The 21,291-nt window shown below is 40.6% G+C and overlaps 1 protein-coding gene across 1 annotated transcript; it reads left to right on the top strand.

The window, feature by feature from the left end:
- Positions 1 to 3,969: 3,969 nt before the first annotated feature.
- LOC119745721 lies at positions 3,970 to 16,842 on the top strand. The gene is made up of 2 exons (XM_038222265.1): positions 3,970 to 4,191; positions 14,701 to 16,842. Exons 1-2 carry the CDS (start codon positions 4,095 to 4,097, stop codon positions 16,251 to 16,253), a joined length of 1,650 nt encoding a protein of 549 aa, XP_038078193.1. The 5' UTR covers positions 3,970 to 4,094; the 3' UTR covers positions 16,254 to 16,842.
- Positions 16,843 to 21,291: the final 4,449 nt, after the last annotated feature.

Raw genomic sequence — 21,291 nt, 5'->3', positions numbered from 1 at the left:
ATTCCCCGCTATAGAAGAGATCAGCTATTTGAACAGTTCTTGTCAGATGTTCCCCTCTGCCCATCATAAACCTCACGACGGAGTCCCAGTGAGGCACCAAGGATTTGTTTTTTTGGGGTGGGGGGGGGCCTAAAAAAAAAAAAAATTTAGAAGTTAAATTTTGTCAAAAAATGTTGCCCATAATTTTGGGCCGCAGAAAAAAAATTGGTGTTTTTGTTTTTGGTGGGGACGGACTATTTTTACGTTTGTGGTGCCACTTACACCCCTATTATACTACTCGTAAATAGGCCACATACATATCACCAAGGTCAAATCGTGGAACTTAAAAAAAAAAAAAAAAAAAACCTCTTGGGGGGGGGGGCTCAAGCCCCCCGAGCCCCCCCCCCCCTTGGGTGCGCCACTGTGGATTCCTACAACCAAACATCACGTCCAGATCCTGCAGCCCCTCACCGAACATCGTGTCAAGGTCTTCAACCAGTTTAGTTAATCAACTTAACTCATTTAGGACATCACCCCTTCAGCCTGACGATATCACGGTCAGCTTTGATGTGGTGCAAACGTCTCCCTCGCCGTCGCCTGCAAAATCACCAGAAACAGACTTCAACTCGCTCTTTTCACGCTCTGCCACGGGCGTGCAGAGCCTCATCTGGCAACTTTACACAATAAAAATAGCCGGTTCAGTGATCTGAACCCCGACACGGGTATCACTGAACCGGCTATATTTATTGTGTAAAGTTGCCAGATCGAGGCTCTGCATGCATGTCATGGCGGAAGTGTGAAAAGAGCGAACTGGACCCTTCAACTTCAAATGGACTTCATGTTCTGCTCCTCACTTGAGTTATCCTCATCCAGCTTCCGTTGGCAACAGTTGGCTGGAACCTCCAGCCCACCGTTGCCACTGTAACTGAGTATAGAAAACCCTTGTACACAATATCGGTTGTTAATATGAAATCGAGGAAACATACATTTTTTGTCAAAAGTTTTTTCCCACATAAAAGTTTGCACTTGCAGTGCTTGAATACTGTTTCTACAGTGAAGGCCCTTTGAACGCTATAGAGGTCTATTAACTCGATCAGTCTGAGTCAATTTTAAACATTGGGCATAGTTTGGGTTGAGAGAGTTGTACGTGCACTTAGTCGACTATTGTCCTTTGTCTTTGTCCCAGCCCTTACAAAAAGTCCCATGGCGAAGCCATGGGATCCCCATGGGACCCCATGGGAAACTCATGGGAATCATTAAAAGGATACACATGGTGGTCTCTTTAAACACCATGGCAATCTCTTACAACATGGTGTCCCATGGGAACACCATGGACAGCTAAAGAAACGCCATGGTGTCCCATGGTAACACCATGAGCAGCTACTGTAACCCCATGGCACCACCATGTGGTCTCATGGTGGTCTCTTTGAATACCATGGTGGTCTCTTAAAACACCATGGGATATCTTAAAACAGAATGGTGTCGCATGGGAACACCATGGACAGGTAAAGAAACGCCATGGTGCCCCATGGGAACACCATTAGCAGCTACTGTAAACCCATGGCACCACCATGTGGTCTCATGGTGGTCTCTTTAAATACCATGGTGGTCTTTTAAAACACCATGATGGCCAATCTGAACGCCATGTATAGTCACAGTAACGCCATTGTGTCACATGGGAACACCATAGACAGCTATTGTAAGGCACCGCCATGAGGTTTTAAAACCACTATGATAGCACCAATGAGGTCTAGCTGAAACACCACCATGACATGTTGGGTGACCACCATGGGGGCCATGGTGGCCAATGGCATCACCATGGGAATGCTGTTCTACTCAACGGATATATGCGCACATGGGGAAACACCATGGGGATAAACACCATGTGGATGAACACCATATGGAGATAAATCCATGGGGATAAACACCATGTGGATGAACACCATATGGAGATAAATCCATGGGGATGAACACCATGGGGATGAACACCATGGGGATAAACACCATGTGGATGAACATCATGGAGATGAACACCATGGGGATGAACACCATGGGGATGAACACCATGGGGATGAACACCATTGGGATGAACATCATGGTTATGAACAACATGGGAACACCATGGGGATGAACACCATGGGAACACCATGGGAACGCCATGAGACCTTTTTTTGAAGAAATGTGTCAATTATGAGTGTTCTTATTGCAATTTTTGAATTTTGCTATTAATAATTTAAGTCAAATGAAGAATGCAGTCTATTTTTATGTGGAGATTTGGCACATACAAATATTGTGGATAATTCTAATTCATTTATTATTATTGAAAACAACTTATTATCAAAAATAATTAGGTTACTGTGATTCTATGGTACAACTTTTAAAGTGGTATGGAAGCCGGATAAAACTTTTTTGTCAGAGGGTGCTTCGACACTCACCTCACTGCCGTACGTGGGCCAATCACCTTTGGAGTCCCATGATGGCCTTGATGTGTAAATAAGCCTTTTCGGAGTTCCAACTGCGCATTCGTAACCCGTGACATCGCGCATTTTTTTGTCCCAAATGGCCTTTGCCATCATCGCGCCACTGACTTTACAAAAAGGCTGTTTGTGCATTTTGGGTACTGTCAAAGGGCATTTGAGACAAATAATGTGCGTTGTCACAGGTCACGAATGCGCGCAGTTGGAACTCCGAAAAGGCTTATTGACACGGGGTAAATACATAAATGCAAATAATAAGATAAATATTCTGAAACCAGCCATTGGAAAAACCCCATGGTGATTTATCCATGGGAAAAGTCCCATCTGGTACATGGGGTTAGTGTAACACAAGTATTTGTTCATAGGTGGTGGTTGTGTACCAGTCCTAGAGTCTTGGTTACATGGAGGTATAGAATGATATGTCTCCTAGTAGCGCGTACACTGTAGCCGGAGCGGACAAAATCATTAAAGGGAATATACAACATTTGCAAACATCGAAAAATAAAACTACCAAGTTTTTGCGAAATACCTTAATAGGATGTTGATGAATGACAGTCTAAAGCATCCTGTAAAATTATGGCACCTGGTATTCTGTCATTTTCAAGAAAAGTGGTATTTTTGTATCAATTTCCAACGCTGATCGGCCGATCAGCGTTGGAAACAACTGGCTTTTTTTTCAAATACTGGCCCCAATTGACCATTGCACTTGTTTGCAATCGATTACAAACCTTTGAACGGGTACGAGCCAGCTAGACTGGTTCCCTGACCTTACAATTCCCCAATGTATGTAAACTGCTCTGTTTCTTCTTATATGGAGTCAGGGAACCAGACTACAGGAAAATGATCGTTTTTCTTGGTTTTTATAGCATTTTCGAACCCAAAACCTCCAAAAAGTCAGTGTAACTATATTTGTTTATATTTCCAACCCCCAATTCCATCCATTTCTGAAAATTAGAGCAAAAGCAAATGATGTATATTCCCTTTAAGTTGAAGACGGAGAAGAAACTTTCACTGAAGGAATAAAACTCATGACAAGGATTATAGGGTCAGGTGTGTTTATTGAGAGCACCGACTAAAATCGCTTGACAGAGAGAGAGACAGAGAAAGGAGAAAGTGGAAAGGGAAAGTGAGGACTAAGGGGGATAGGGGCTCATTAAATACAGGAATGGAACATAATGGATTGTGTGTAACTGTAAGTGAATTAAACCAAGGACGGTAAATACTAGGAATCTAGGATGTGGTTTTACAGGTCTACGACCGAGCCCAGTGTGACCACACAAATGGAGACAGGCATGGGCGTCGTGAGGGGGGGGGGCAAGGGGGGGCACTTGCCCCCCCCCCCCCCCCGGAAAAGCAACAACAACAAAAAAAGGAAGGAAAAAAAAAGAAAAGAAAGAAAAGAAACGACCTTGTTATAGCGAGAGTCAACTATATAATATGCTTGGTTTGCATAATCGATTCAAGCTTATTGTTAAATCGCTCCCAGCCGTTGCGCTTGGGCTTTTTGCTTAAAACTGTGAAGCATTCCATTCAGATGAAAGAAGGCGAGGTCATAACGTCCACAGACCGCTGAGTACGGAGCTTTGATACCGAAAGAGCACACTCTCAACTCACACAGAGGCGCAGTTAGTTACAAACATGGCGATCATTTGTAAAAGGTGGACCCTTCCAATCCTAGCTTCGGCAGTTTTCCTGCTAACAGTGATTGTCGTTGCTTATCACAGCGGCACTTACGGTAAGTACTCCTTCCAGCATGCTTCCAGCTAACCCCCGTTAACCCTAAGGGGCCGGGTTATTTTGACCATCTCTCAGCCGGGGGGGGGGGGGGGGGGGGGGCGGATTCTGCCCCCCCCCCCTAAGATCTCGGTCATCGAGTGACGAAACATTTTGAAACTCGGCACATGCATAGAGCAACTCTTCCTAAACATACCCAAGAAATTTCATGACTATAGGTCAAAGGGTTTTGGAATTATGGCTACTTAATTATTCATATGTACGAATGGCAATTCAGCTCTGTGTACACGACGTATATGCAAAAATTCAGTTTTCACGGCGCGTAGCGCCTGAACATTTTTCGCTACGCGGCAACCCGTGGTCCGATTTGTATGTTTTTGGTATCAAAAGATGCGCAAAGCTCGAGGCTAAAAAGTCACAACAGCTCGGGTCTCGAAAAAAAATTTTTTAGAGGCTATCACGGAAAATGTTAAGGGGGGGGGGGCGGATTCCGCCCCCCCCCCCGATCCCTTTAGGGTTAATACCAAGACTGAGATGCAGGGGTCCCACAAAAAGCAAGCTTGTCGAGTGCGAGTCCCCTGAACAACAAAAACAATAACACAATTAACAAGGTCAATAATAACAACAAAAAGGGACTCCGTATAAACATAGACAATACGAGAATGTAAATGACAGGGACAATGAGTATGAATTATTGGAAAGAAGCATTACAAAAATTAATTTAATTTAATTTAATTTAATATGGAAGTAAGCTAGGGCCATAATAGACAAAAAAAAATGCAAAATGGCGTTAAAGAAAATGGCAATGGAGAAAAAAATGGCATGCTTAAAGCAATAGTACATGCATAAAGAAATAAACTGAAAGACAAAGACGATGAACTGAAAGGTGAGTATTAACAGCAGTTTGTGTACGGGCATTAAAGAAAAATGGCAATAAAGAAAAAATGGCATGCTAAAAGCTGAATGATAATAAACTGAATGACAAGACGATGAATTTAACAGAATATTAAATAAAAATTTAAATAATCATATTAAGCCACATTTTTGTACAGGGCTCAAAATAGACCATGGCGTTATGCGAGAAAAATAGAAACAAATAAATTAAATTAATGATATGGCTTAAAGCATTAGGGCCTACTAGAAGCACAGGGTATTTTAATAAATAAATCAAAAGAAAGGATTTATACCAACAAGGGATAATAATAGGGCTCACGAGCATGAATATTTGTTGAAAATAAATTGTTCGATCTTAACTTTGAACGTAGAAATGGATGGCGATTTCTTAATAGATTTGGCAAGGGAATTCCAAAGTATAGGGCCTTCAAATTTAACACTTTTCTTTACATTGGATGTCCTTACTAAAGGCAAATGGAAGTCATTGGCCTGTCTAGTTAAATGGGTATGTAAAGTTCTGTTACTGTAAAACATCGATGAAATGGATTCTGGAAGATTATTTTTTGTTAGCTGAAACATAAAAATACCAAGTTGATAATAAAATAAATAATTTATTTTACTTATCCTATCTTGTTTAAAAAACGGATCTGTATGGGCAAGGTAGTTAGTATGATTAATAATTCGTACAGCTTGTGTTTGTTGTATCAATAATCGGTTAACTGATTTTTGAGAAGTGTTTCTTCACGGTAAAATTCCATAATTGATGTAAGACAAAATTAGAGTGTTGTACAGAGATAAGAGAATATATTTAGGGACATAGAACTTGATTCTATTGAGAACGCCGATATTTCTGGAAACAATTTTACATAGATAATCAATGTGATTATTCCAGGATAATTTGTTATCAATATATAAACCAAGAAATTTAGTACATTCGGTAACGGTAATCTTGTTTTTATCAATAAGAATATTTCTTGGTAATGATTGCAAAGAATTACTAAACAACATACAGTTTGTCTTTTTTATATTTAACGAGAGTTTGTTGGCTTTTACCCAGTCTGATATCAATACAAGCTCAGAATTTACGGGGGGGGGGGGGGGGGGGGGGGCCGCCCGCCCCCCATGAAACCTTGTCGCCCCCCCCCCCCCCAGTCGCCCCCCACTGAGATTTTGAGTTTCTAAAAAAATTATCATTGATCTACATGACGCCCCCCCCCCCCATGAAATGTTCCAGCCCCCCCTATGTTTTCTTTTTTCTTTTTCAAATTGAGAGCAATAGTAAGTCTTCTTAGCAGTGCGTAAAACTGTAGTTAGAATATTTGTGTATGTAGTATAATTGACATGGTTAGTTTCATTGCGTTTAGAAATAAATTTGTGATACAGCTTATTTTTTAGTTTGATTGATTTCAAAAGGGATGGAGTGATCCAAGGTAATTTGGGATCGGCCTTATTGTTCTTCTTGTTTTTACACGGAACATTTATATCATGATGATAATTAAATACATTTGTAAAATGATTAAAAGCTACGTTTGGGTCTTGAGAGTTAAGTACAGAAGACCAGTCGGCCGAGTTTAGATCTTGTGTTAGTTCATCTAAATTATCTTTAGTATAATAGCGATAGTTGGCTTTTCTATTGGCTTTTGGGGAAATATTGGCCATTGGTAGTGAGGTGATGATAGGAAAGTGGTCAGTAATATCCGAAGTTAAAATAACAGAGTCTGGTATCGGTAAAACGTTGGTGAATATATTGTCAATTAGAGTAGCTGGAGTTCGGGTTACCCTTGTGGGTTTATCTATGAGTGGAATAAATGAATGTGAAAACATAATGTCAATACAATTTTGAACTGAAGTATTATCTTCATAATTTAGAAGGTTAATATTAAGGTCTCCAGCAAGAATACTATGTTTATTTTCGGTAGAAATGCAGGTGATTGTATTCTCCAAATAATTCATGAAATCATTATATAAAACCTGTGGGATTTGTATAAAACCCCAATTATCATATTTTCGGATGATGTTTGTTTTAATTCAATAAACAGTGATTTCACTGAGTTGCTTGCATAATTCAGATCACGGCGTATATTATACTGAATATCATTTTCCACATAAAGGGCAACGCCGCCACCATTTTATCTGTATACCCCGGTAAAGAGAACCTCGTTGTAATGTCGTCTGTATGCCATGTCTCAGAGAGACCAATAACTGAAAATGTACTTAATGATTGAAGTAGTAGTTTAAAATTATCGAAGTTTTTGGGGAGGCTTCTTATATTAGAATGAATGAATTCTAGTTTCTGGCTGCCATCAATGTTTGAAAGGGGACTACAGAAATCATTTTCGGTGGAGTAGCGACAGTGATGGGTATCTGGTACAGGGTTTTCGGGGTCTATCGTATACATTTGTAAACTGAGGCAAATTAAAAAGTAAGGGGTCAGAGGCTGTATTCGCAGTAGTATCAGCATCATTGAGATTAGGGGCAAAATCATGAATTACGTCTTGAAATTCTGCATTGTCCAATGCATTAAATGGTAGGATGTTGGCTAAGCATGTATGCAGTGGCGGTTCTAGGGGGGGGGGGGGCTAGGGGACCTTAGCCCCCCCCCCAAAAAAAAAGTAAAATAAAAAAAGAAATAGTCGTGACAAGGGTGCATTTGTACTTTATATAGTGTGCCTGGTTTTAGGATTTTATCGGCACTCCCCATTGAAAATATGAAGTTATGCTTTTGTTGTTACGACGAAAGGATTCACAGACCATAAAAACAAGGATTGATAGAGAACTATTGCTTTTAGGAATGCTCGTGCATGGTTAACCCTTGACATGTTTTCAACATCTACACAGAGCTTTCATGCACTCCCACGAAAAAGTACATTCTCCTCTGGAACAAAAAACTAGTGGCCTTTCACAGGATATAGGTATCGTATCCGTGCAAGTTCATGATATGGAAAGTTGCCGTCAGGACAAAGCACTAAAGATTTGAAAAAAAATGATAGACTGAAAAACGCCCACACAGTGACCTTGTCTTATTTACTTATAATAGAAGTGGCATTACATCCTGATATCGCCGATATTAGGTTCTCCCGGTTATTTTAACACTTGTATTACACAAATTCCTTATTTCGATACTTTCATTTCGTCCCCGAAAATCGCCAAGCTCAATTCTCACTTTGAATTTCAAAAAGCCACCACTAGATTTCATTTAACGTTCAGCATAATTCAAACTCATACCGATTCGTCTTAAATTTGTGAAATTCGTCTGGTGTAGCAATCGGCGTTGAATTGAAAAAGCAAATTCGTTTTTTGTCATTCGTTTTAATGTTGCTGTCATTACATTTCTTCGACGGTGACTTGAAACGTTACAATTAAAAATGTGCCCAATCTTTGGACTTATTTGAAGAATTGTGCGCCCTAATCAAATTACAGTTTCAACATATATTTCCTTAAATGTATAAATAACAGTAGTTAGCTGTAAGTTTTCAATCTCCTTTTCTGTGATATCCAATTATAGGTTTTCCCGGTTATTATAACACTTGTACCACACAAATTCCTTATATCGATACTTTAATATCATCGCCAAGCTCAATTCTCAATATGAATTTCGGAAAGCCACCACTATATTTCATTTAAGGTTCAGTATAATTCAAATTTTTAGCATTCCGATTCGTCCTAAATTTGTGTAATTAGTCTTGTGTAGCATGTGGCGTTGAATTGAAAAAGCAAATTCGTTTTTTGCAAAACCTTTTAATGTTGTTGTCATTACATTTCGTTTCAGGTGACTTAAAACGCATACGATTGGAAAATGCGCCCAATCTTTAGACTTATTTGAAGAATTGTGCGCATTAAAACAATGATAATTTCGACATTATTTCCTTATTTGGGTTTGGGTCTTGAGAGTTAAGTACAGAAGACCAGTCCGCCGAGTTTAGATCTTGTGTTAGTTCATCTAAATTATCTTTAGTATAATAGCGATAGTTGGCTTTTCTATTGACCTTTTGGGAAATATTTGCCATTGGTAGTGAGGTGATGATAGGAAAATGGTCAGTAATATCCGAAGTTAAAATAACAGAGTCTGGTATCGGTAAAACGTTGGTGAATATATTGTCAATTAGAGTAGCTGAAGTTCGGGTTACCCTTGTGTGTTTATCAATGAGTGGAATAAATGAGTGTGAAAACATAATGTTAATAAAATTTTGAACTGAAGTATTATCTTCATAATTTAGAAGGTTAATATTAAGGTCTCCAGCAAGAATACTATGTTTATTTTCAGTAGAAATGCAGGTGATTGTATTCTCCAAATAAATTCATGAAATCATTATATAAAACCTGTGGAGTTGTTTGAATAATTCAGATCACGGCGTATATTATACTGAATATCATTTTGCACATAAAGGGCAACGCCGCCACCATTTTTATCTGTATACCCCGGTAAAGAGAACCTCGTTGTAATGTCGTCTTTAAGCCATGTCTCAGAGAGACCAATAACTGAAAATGTACTTAATGATTGAAGTAGTAGTTTAAAATTATCGAAGTTTTTGGGGAGGCTTCTTATATTAGAATGAATGAATTCTAGTTTCTGGCTGCAATCAATGTTTGAAAGGGGACTACAGTAATTATTTTCGGTGGAGTAGCGACAGTGATGGGTATCTGATACAGGGTTTTCGGGGTCTATCATATACATTTGTAAACTGAGGCAAATTAAAAAGTAAGGGGTCAGAGGCTGTATTCGCAGTAGTATCAGCATCATTGAGATTAGGGGCAAAATCATGAATTACGTCTTGAAATTCTGCATTGTCCAATGCATTAAATGGTAGGATGTTGGCTAAGCATGTATGCAGTGGCGGTTCTAGGGGGGGGGGCTAGGGGACTTAAGCCCCCCCCCAAAAAAAAAAATCCGTAAAATAAAAAAAGAAATAGTCGTGACAAGGGTGCATTTGTACTTTATATAGTGTGCCTGGTTTTAGGATTTTATCGGCACTCCCCATTGAAAATATGAAGTTATGCTTTTGTTGTTACGACGAAAGGATTCACAGACCATAAAAACAAGGATTGATAGAGAACTATTGCTTTTAGGAATGCTCGTGCATGGTTAACCCTTGACATGTTTTCAACATCTACACAGAGCTTTCATGCACTCGAAAAAGTACAATCTCCTCTGGAACAAAAAACTAGTGGCCTTTCACAGGATATAGGTACCGTATCTGTGCAAGTTCATGATATGGAAAGTTGCCCCAGGACGAAGCACTATAGATTTGAAAAAAAAATGATAGACTGAAAAACGCCCACACAGTGACCTTGTCTTATTTACTTATAATAGAAGTGGCATTACATCCTGATATCGCCGATATTAGGTTCTCCCGGTTATTTCAACACTTGTATCACACAAATTCCTTATATATTTCGATACTTTCATTTCGTCCCCGAAAATCGCCAAGCTCAATTCTCACTTTGAATTTCAAAAAGCCACCACTAGATTTCATTTAACGTTCAGCATAATTCAAACTCATACCGATTCGTCTTAAATTTGTGAAATTCGTCTGGTGTAGCAATCGGCGTTGAATTGAAAAAGCAAATTCGTTTTTTGTCATTCGTTTTAATGTTGCTGTCATTACATTTCTTCGACGGTGACTTGAAACGTTACAATTAAAAATGTGCCCAATCTTTGGACTTATTTGAAGAATTGTGCGCCCTAATCAAATTACAGTTTCAACATATATTTCCTTAAATGTAGAAATAACAGTAGTTAGCTGTAAGTTTTCAATCTCCTTTTCTGTGATATCCAATTATAGGTTTTCCCGGTTATTATAACACTTGTACCACACAAATTCCTTATATCGATACTTTAATATCATCGCCAAGCTCAATTCTCAATATGAATTTCGGAAAGCCACCACTATATTTCATTTAAGGTTCAGTATAATTCAAATTTTTAGCATTCCGATTCGTCCTAAATTTGTGTAATTAGTCTTGTGTAGCATGTGGCGTTGAATTGAAAAAGCAAATTCGTTTTTTGCAAAACCTTTTAATGTTGTTGTCATTACATTTCGTTTCTGGTGACTTAAAACGCATACGATTGGAAAATGCGCCCAATCTTTAGACTTATTTGAAGAATTGTGCGCATTAAAACAATGATAATTTCGACATTATTTCCTTATTTGGGTTTGGGTCTTGAGAGTTAAGTACAGAAGACCAGTCCGCCGAGTTTAGATCTTGTGTTAGTTCATCTAAATTATCTTTAGTATAATAGCGATAGTTGGCTTTTCTATTGACCTTTTGGGAAATATTTGCCATTGGTAGTGAGGTGATGATAGGAAAATGGTCAGTAATATCCGAAGTTAAAATAACAGAGTCTGGTATCGGTAAAACGTTGGTGAATATATTGTCAATTAGAGTAGCTGAAGTTCGGGTTACCCTTGTGTGTTTATCAATGAGTGGAATAAATGAGTGTGAAAACATAATGTTAATAAAATTTTGAACTGAAGTATTATCTTCATAATTTAGAAGGTTAATATTGAGGACTCCAGCAAGAATACTACGTTTATTTTCAGTAGAAATGCAGTTGATTGTATTCTCCAAATAATTCATGAAATCATTATATAAAACCTGTGGAGTTGTTTGAATAATTCAGATCACGGCGTATATTATACTGAATATCATTTTGCACATAAAGGGCAACGCCGCCACCATTTTTATCTGTATACCCCGGTAAAGAGAACCTCGTTGTAATGTCGTCTTTAAGCCATGTCTCAGAGAGACCAATAACTGAAAATGTACTTAATGATTGAAGTAGTAGTTTAAAATTATCGAAGTTTTTGGGGAGGCTTCTTATATTAGAATGAATGAATTCTAGTTTCTGGCTGCAATCAATGTTTGAAAGGGGACTACAGTAATTATTTTCGGTGGAGTAGCGACAGTGATGGGTATCTGATACAGGGTTTTCGGGGTCTATCGTATACATTTGTAAACTGAGGCAAATTAAAAAGTAAGGGGTCAGAGGCTGTATTCGCAGTAGTATCAGCATCATTGAGATTAGGGGCAAAATCATGAATTACGTCTTGAAATTCTGCATTGTCCAATGCATTAAATGGTAGGATGTTGGCTAAGCATGTATGCAGTGGCGGTTCTAGGGGGGCTAGGGGACCTTAGCCCCCCCCCCCCCCCCCCCAAAAAAAAGTAAAATAAAAAAAGAAATAGTCGTGACAAGGGTGCATTTGTACTTTATATAGTGTGCCTGGTTTTAGGATTTTATCGGCACTCCCCATTGAAAATATGAAGTTATGCTTTTGTTGTTACGACGAAAGGATTCACAGACCATAAAAACAAGGATTGATAGAGAACTATTGCTTTTAGGAATGCTCGTGCATGGTTAACCCTTGACATGTTTTCAACATCTACACAGAGCTTTCATGCACTCCCACGAAAAAGTACATTCTCCTCTGGAACAAAAAACTAGTGGCCTTTCACAGGATGTAGGTATCGTATCCGTGCAAGTTGATGATATGGAAAGTTGCCGTCAAGACAAAGCACTATAGATTTGGAAAAAAAATGATAGACTGAAAAACGCCCACACAGTGACCTTGTCTTATTTACTTATAATAGAAGTGGCATTACATCCTGATATCGCCGATATTAGGTTTTCCCGGTTATTTTAACACTTGTATCACACAAATTCCTTATGTCGATACTTTCATTTCGTCCCCGAAAATCGCCAAGCTCAATTCTCATTTTGAATTTCAAAAAGCCACCACTAGATTTCATTTAACGTTCAGCATAATTCAAACTCATACCGATTCGTCTTAAATTTGTGAAATTCGTCTGGTGTAGCAATCGGCGTTGAATTGAAAAAGCAAATTCGTTTTTTGTCATTCGTTTTAATGTTGCTGTCATTACATTTCGTTTCTAGTGACATAGAACGTTACGATAAGAAAATGTGCCCAATCTTTGGACTTATTTGAAGAATTGTGCGCCCTAATCAAATTACAGTTTCAACATATATTTCCTTAAATGTATATAAATAACAGTAGTTAGCTGTAAGATTTCAATCTCCTTTTCTGTGATATACAATTATAGGTTTTCCCGGTTATTATAACACTTGTACCACACAAATTCCTTATATCGATACTTTAATATCATCGCCAAGCTCAATTCTCAATATGAATTTCGGAAAGCCACCACTATATTTCATTTAAGGTTCAGTATAATTCAAATTTTTAGCATACCGATTCGTCCTAAATTTGTGTAATTCGTCTTGTGTAGCATGTGGCGTTGAATTGAAAAAGCAAATTCGTTTTTTTTGCAAAACCTTTAAATGTTGTCATTACATTTCGTTTCTGGTGACTTAAAACGTATACGATTGGAAAATGCGCCCAATCTTTAGACTTAGTGGAAGAATTGTGCGCATTAAAACAATGATAATTTCGACATTATTTCCTTATAATATAAATAAAAGTAGTTAGCTGTAAGGTTTTAATTTTTATTTCTGTATTTCACAATTAACATTAGAGTCAGGAATAGACATTTCACAATATGCACTTTACTTATGACATGGACACTAAGCATTAAGGTCAAACACCTTCTTAATGTTGCTCTTTGATAGAAATACCTTATTTCTGTTGTTTTATTAATATAGGCCGACATATATCGAAGAGCAACATTACAAAGGTGTTTGATCTTAATGCTTAATTTCCAGGTGCTAAGCAAAGAGCATATTGTGAAAGTTCTATTTCTGATTCTAATGTTAACTATAAAAAAAATCAAAACTTACAGCTAACTATACTTTCATTTATAAGGAAATATTTGTTACAAATTAAAGTTTATTTAATGCGCACAATTCTTTAAATAAGTCCAAAGATTGGGCACATTTTTAATCGTAACGTTTTAAGTCACCAGAGACGAAATGTAATGACAACAACATTACAACGAATGACAAAAACGATTTTTTTTTTTTTTTTTATTCAACGCTGATTGCTACACGAGACGAATTTCACAAATTTAGGACGAATCGGTAGGCCTATGCTTACAATTTGAATTATGAACCTTAAATGAAATCTAGTGGTGGCTTTCTGAAATTCAAATTGAGAATTGAGCTTGGCGATGTTCGGGGACGAAATCAAAGTATCGATATAGGGAATTCGCGTGATACAAGTGTTAAAATGACCGGGAAATCCTATAACATTGGAATCAGGAATAGACCTTTCAGACATGGAAATTAAGCATCAAAATCAAACACCTGCTCTTTGATAGACAGACCTAACGTCTGTGATGTTATTCATCACATGTTATTCATTAATGCATTGGATGGTACCAGCCCCCTCCCCCACCTCAAACCCCCCCCCCCCTCCCTCCACCCCGCCCTCTTGCCTATGTCGTGAATTATTGATATGGACCATGCTAATCTCTTAACACATCTATGAATGCACTATTATATATAACAGCATCACTTTTTGTAGAACATGCTGTTCTGTGCTTCACGCTGCAGCCAATGCTCCGTAATCAGCCATTTTCATTTTCTTTCCGAATAAAAACCTAAACCTCCCCTTCATTGATGACTGTGCGTGTATGTGAAATGTTTAAGAGCACACTGATGATTGATTTTTTTTTCCCTTTTAAATTTGTTTTGCAGGCAAGTTCAACAAACATGAACGCTGGGTCGCAAAGTTGATGGGTCGCAAGCCACTTCATATTGTCATCATCGGCTCGGGTCCAACGGCACTAGGCGCAGCACGACGACTTGCCGAACTCAGAAACCAGTTTAACACCAAGGTTACCATCCTAGAAGAAGAAGCTCTACCGGGCGGACTGGCTTCTTCTGAGCGAGACGATCAAGGCTTTCTCTGGGACATGGGAGGCCATGTCGTCTTCTCTCACTACGATTATTTCGACAAGACGCTGGATCGTGCAGTACCACATTGGAACCAGCGAGTCCGCGCGGCCTTTGCCTTTATGATGGGATCAGACGGCAAAAGGAGATTCATCCCTTACCCAGTCCAGAACAACATCGAAGCCATGGACAAAACTGACCAGAAAAGAAGCCTGGAAGGTCTCCAAGAGATCACCCGCAACCCACCGGAGGCCAAACCCGACAACTTCGACCAGTGGCTGTTGCAGAAATTCGGGGTCGGCCTCTGCGAAGTGTTCATGCGGAAATACAACAAGAAGGTGTGGACAGTCAACACCACCAGAATGAACTCGGTCTGGGTGGGCGAGCGAGTCGCCATACCCGACGTCAACAAAATCCAAGCCAAGATTAAAGCCTTTGATCAAGGGACTCCGGTGGAGGACTCGGGGTGGGGTCCCAACCGGTACTTTCGCTTCCCAAGATTCAACGGCACCGGGAATATCTGGAGAGGAGTGGCAAACTTGGTACCGCGGGAATGGTTTCAGTTCCGAAGCAAAGTGACGAGTGTCAATTTTGACACCAAAACAATAAACATAGGAAGTGCAGGGAGTTCGCACCGTTCATTGACTTATGACACATTGATATCGACGGTACCCTTGGACAAATTTGCAAACTTACTTCATGGTAACGATCCATCTCTGGCACAAATAAACCACTTCACATCGCAGCTCATATACTCTCACACTCACGTCATAGGTATTGGACTCCTTGGCCAACCCCCTGAGATTCTCTCCGACAAATCCTGGATGTACTTTCCAGACTCCGATTCTCCGTTCTACCGCATTACAGTTTTCTCGGCGTACTCTGACGATCACGTGCCCAGGGCGGACACCTTTTGGTCTCTGATGTGCGAGGCGGCGGAACCCAAGTACGCGCCAGACCCAAGCTATTGGTCAAAGACAAACGTAGTCGAGGCAACAGTCAAGGCTTTGGTGACGTACGGTTTCATTTCAGCTGACATGGTAGTGTCCAAATACTATCGCCGACTAGATCGCGGCTACCCAGTTCCTTCTCTGGAAAGGGAAAAAGTCCTCCACATGGTGCAACCCTGGTTAGAGGCAAAACACATCTACTCCCGCGGTCGGTTCGGGGGATGGCGGTACGAGGTTGCAAACCAGGACCATTCTTTCATGCAAGGGGTGGAGGTTGTGGACAGGATTTTGCAAGGAATAGATGAGGAGACGTATCCCAACCCAAATCTCGTCAACTCTCGCAAAAACACGGGTCGATTCCTGGAGCCGGACTCCAGGAATGAATTCATTCTTTTGCGCAACTAGAAATCTGTAATTTTATTCTTATTAGAAACAGTTCATGGTCAAAATTGGGGTTTTAAACTTGTAACAGTATGGTTGGCAATATGGGTATTAATTTTTTCTTAAGTCACAAAAATGTAAAAAGAATAAGCAAGTCTGTTGAAGTCTGTGGGCTGGCCCCTTGGCCCCCCGGATCCACCCTTGGAATATGGAATAGGAATGATTCAAAGGGATTGCATACTGACCCGAAAGCATAAGTGTAACTATAGTGTAAATTTCTTAAGCAATTTAAAGTACTTTTATAAATGTAACACACGTTTTTAATTGTATATTTAACTTGATATTCAATCTTTTTATTGACATTTTTCAACGGTTGTTTTGGTGTATGCTTGATTTTGTGCTAATGTTTGTATGGATTTAACATGGATATTATTGTATTTTATTCTTAAACAAATATTTCGTGCAAACACGTTTAATCGCAAAAATGGGTTTTGGCAAATAAACAGAATGAATTAATATTTTTTAAACTTGTTTTTTTATATAGCAAACTAGTCTGACGTCTTTGTATCATCAGATAAGGTTATAAAAAAACAATAAACTTGTAGTCTCGATACACGTTTTCATTTTGTACTCCATTTTATAGCTTCTCTCAAAGGTCGACATCTAGGTCTTTTAAAATAAGTCCGTGTAACTCTATATACAATATGTAATGCGCACATCAATGCTGTGACAACTGAATGCAACCTCTGATTGTAAAGCAAAGTTGGGTACATACAGCCAGCTGTGTCGTACAGCACATCAATTGGTATAGGCCTACATGTAAATCTGTAGTATTTTTTGGCGTTGATAGAAGTGATTCAAATATGACTGTCCGGATTGACAACAAGTTGCGGACAGCGTATGTCGTTGTACTTGTTGCAGCATTACTTGCCTACAGCTTTGTTCTGGCGACAGTATGAAGTAATGTTTTAAAGTCCTCTCAATAACATTTCCCTTCCCGGAGCTCTCCTTATTTGGGAATAGGAATTTTTGTTGGCATTGTTAAAGCGAACAAGTGAAATGCCTATGCTTAGTTGGCGGCGTTAGCCGTTAGGGCGGTGGTGCAGCACGAATATAATGCCTGCACATGCAGTCCTGAGAGAATTTGAAGGGAGCTGTTCTTCCTTCGTTCTTTGCGTTTCCTGAGTTCAGCTACATTACTGTTTCTTCCTTTGCATCCCGTTGCTTTTAGTCTGCTGTGGTTATGAAGCCTCGCCTATCTGTACCTGGCTTCTGACGGCCCCTTTTCCTGAAGACCTTCCGGTGAGCTTAATTTCAAAACCAATTTTCCTATGTAATGTTGTATGTTTCAGTGACGGTATTTGAGTATTTTCACTGTGAACGTGCTAGGAGTTGGTGCCTCCAATCAGTGGCGGCGCTACAAGGAGGGGGGAAGATCGGGATTCCCCCCTCCCCCACAGTGTTTTCCTTGTCCCCCCCCCCCCCCCCACACACACACACACACCCACACACCCACACACACACACCCACACACACTTGTTTCACATGACTAGTGTGGACTTTCCATTGCTTTCGTGTAGTTAAGAAAAACCAGTGAAAAAACTCATTTTTCTCAAACTGTGAAAACTCTTTCAACCCAATTTTTTTTCTATGATTCCCTTTAGTGTTTCTCTTCATTCTGCTACAGATAAACCTAACCCAAAAATGCCTCTAAACCTGTTTTCCAGAAATGGGGAAACACTGTGTGGACGTGGGCAAGTCCACACAACGTCGGTGCTACCTACATTATGTGGACGTCTTTTGTTCGGAAGTCCACACTGCGTATGTAAGACAAGCTCACCCCCCCCCCCCCGACACACACACACACACACACACACACAGTTGGGCCCCTCCCAGTTTTCTCCCAGCACTTTATCAACAAATGTATTGTTTATTTTCTTCGCTGTTAATTAACATCTTTAAGAATGCAGGCAAGTATGTGCCCCCAGTTGCCTACGCCGACCGATTCACATTGCATTTTGTGGGCCATGAACTTGAGGGTTATCTATATATATAAGAGAGTTACTCGGCCTCCGAGACGATGTTTGCTCCTGAAAGGATCCGAAACCGCGGGCTCCCCCGGCGCTAAAATCGCTCCACGTCCGTAGAAAAATGCGGAAGGTGTCTTCCGCCGGTTCGGACACTTCGGGTCGTCCTAATTTTCCGGTACGGACCGGCGATCCGCTTCGTCGATTTTTCGTGACTGCATTTTGCACAGGAATTTGCCGTAGTGTGCGCTTTCACGTTGACTGCCTGGCCGCCCCCTGTGCTGGCTTTTCTGCGAGTCTAGACTGTGCGAAGTCAGCGGCTTCAACGTAGGGGTTCCGTTTACGTGTTCTACTTGGCCGTTCTGCAACAGTGTTCACCAAACGGTTGTATGGGGTGACCTTAATAAAATATTTTTTGTCCATGGTGCGTGGCCACCAAGTGTCCCTATTCTTTCATATGCTTTGCTTGCCGCCCCTGCGCTGAGTGCAACGAATACTCAGAATGACTACACATTAGTATGCCTTGCGCGGTCTGACCAATCGAAGGTCTACACTGTGTACTTCCGGGGTCTGCGTAAAACCGTCGATGGCAACGCGTACTGCAGCATGCTCCACACTCTGGAACGAGGTTGGGTCTACAGTGCTCGCTATTGCACAAGCATGTTACGTCGCGTGATAGAGTGCTGTTGCTTCCATAATGTATGGTGTTCTATAGACGCCAAATCTGCGTCGCGTCGTGCTTTCACGTCGTGCCGTCGCGTCGTACCGTCGTCCGTCGCGTCGTACCGTCGCCCGTCGCGTCGTGGCGTCGCGTCGTGCCGTCGCCTCTTAAATTACCGTTTCTAAGCACGTACACTGCATGAGGAAGCGACGCACCTTCACACGTCGCGTCGTGCCGTCGTCGCGTCGTGCCGTCGCCAGTCGCGTCGTGCCGTCGCCTGTTACCTCGGCGCTTCTAAGTAGACTGCTTGAAGAGGCGACGCACACATTGCCCGTCGCGTCGTGCCGTCGCCCGTTGCGTCGTGCCGTCGCCCGTCGCATCGTGCCGTCGCATCGTGCCGTCGCATCGTGCCGTCGCCCGTCGCGTGACTGTATCTTTCTTGGCAATAGGTGGCGCCTTCATTCTTCATGTACTTGTGTTTAATAGGAAGGGGCGTAATCATACATGTCGCCACTACATTTTAACCCTAAAGGGGCCGGGTTATTTTGACCATCTCTCAGCCGGGGGGGGGGGGGGGGCGGATTCCATCGACTGACGAAAAATGTTGAAACTCAGCACATGCATAGAGCAACTCTTCCTAAACCTACCCAAGAAATTTCATTACTATAGGTCAAAGTGTTTTGGAATTATGGCTAATTAATTATTCATATGGACAAATGGCAATTCTGCTCTGTGTACACGACGTATATGCGAAAATTCAGTTTTCACGGCGTATACCGCCGGAAAAATTTTCGCTACGCGGCAACCCGTTGTCTGATTTTTATGTTTTTGGTATCAAAAGATGCGCAAAGCTCGAGGCTAAAAAGTCATAACAGCTCGGGTCGCGAAAATTTTTAGAGGCTATCGCGGAAAATGTTGAGGGGGGGGATTCCGCCCCCCCCCCCCGGCCCCTTTAGGGTTAAATGGAATGGAGTTTGGCCGCCACCATGCATTAAAGTTTTTATCAGACTTGTGTTTTCTTAAAAAGAAGTGGTTTTCTGGCTAGGAAAATAGCAAGGAAGAACCAGTTTTGTGCGAGCAAAATTCAGGGAACAATCTGTTGATACTAATAACTTGTTGGTACCAAAGTCATTCCAAGAAAGTTGCCGCCGTTAATAAGGGCTTAAAACAAGGGAGGAAGATAGGATTTCTATCAGCATTATTCATTCAGGGCCGTTCCTCATTCTTTTCTTTTTATGGGATGTATGATAAAATTGGAGTACGAGGGGATCTGCGAGCTGATGAATCTTTTTGAAAACATTGTATTTGCAACCAGCTAGAGAAGATTTATTTAAGACTTAGAAGCACTGGTATTAAACTGCCTAGATCGTATTTGTTAAGGTTTTTTTCTTTTTTGGAAATTCAATACGCATATAGGGAGTAACATCAGTTCCACTGCTGGGTTGCGGTGATGGGTGGGTTACAACTTGTCAACACATACCTCGCCAGCGGGCCCATTAGATTGGTGATAACCGGAGAGCGGGAGTTTAAAAAAAAATCACCCGGTGTTTAAGCGACGCAGGGACTGGTTTGTGTACATGTGGTTTTTGTTTCTAGTTCACTTAATGATTTGATTTATACCGGTGATAATATGCCGTCCCACCTGTTTTTTCTCCTTTTTTGTGTCGGGGAAACTGCATATTTTCTGTGCCCTTTTTACGCACTTCATCAGTCACCCTTTGTTTAATTCTTTTATACGTATTTACTTTATTGCTAATGATGGTTAAGAATATTTTACGCGTTAGCATTTCTTGTAATGATCAGATTAAGTGGATTCCTTATTTTTTATTTTTATTTCGAAATCCATGCCTAAATGACCATTATGTTTGTTCTGTTCTTCAAGAAGTTCCAAAAGGACTTGTACGTTCTCCTCATCCAAGTTTTTTTTCTTGGTTGGATGGTGGAGATGGGTTAATCCTTGAATTGATCGGACCAGGGCATATTTCAGTGTTTCAGAAGGGCCTGCTTAAGAGCTGGGTGTTTAATTTGTGGGTGGTAGGGTGAAACAAAGACCAGCGGGATATTCTTTTCGGTTTTTGCACGCTTTTTAGAGTTCACGCGAGTTTCGCCTTTTTAGGGAAGAAGGGCTAAGTCTTCTTGGTTGTATCCGCGTTTTTGAAGTTTGTCTTTGAAGAATTCAGCCTTCTCCTCAAATTCTTTTGAGTGTGTGCATATACGGTCATATCTCATTAATTCTCCCTTAATCAAACCGCCAAACACTGACTCACGGTGGGCTGAATCTCGAGCAAGATACTGAAAGGTATCAGTTTTTTTGGTTGCTACTCGAGTATCCAGTTTCCCTTCTTTTTGGAACCGTTCGCCTTTGTAGATGACG

Source organism: Patiria miniata, unplaced genomic scaffold, assembly GCF_015706575.1.
Source record: "Patiria miniata isolate m_02_andy unplaced genomic scaffold, ASM1570657v1 HiC_scaffold_7, whole genome shotgun sequence".
In the NCBI taxonomy this organism is placed as follows: domain Eukaryota; kingdom Metazoa; phylum Echinodermata; class Asteroidea; order Valvatida; family Asterinidae; genus Patiria; species Patiria miniata.
The sequence above is the reverse complement of the archived record's forward strand: the minus strand, read 5'-3'. Positions and strand labels throughout refer to the sequence as shown.

Excerpts from the sequence above, each read along its gene's own strand:
- LOC119745721 (XM_038222265.1), top strand. The coding sequence starts at position 4,095 with ATGGCGATCATTTGTAAAAGGTGGACCCTTCCAATCCTAGCTTCGGCA. Across the intron at positions 4,192-14,700 it reads TTATCACAGCGGCACTTACG|GCAAGTTCAACAAACATGAA; the intron begins GTAAGTACTCCT and ends TTTGTTTTGCAG.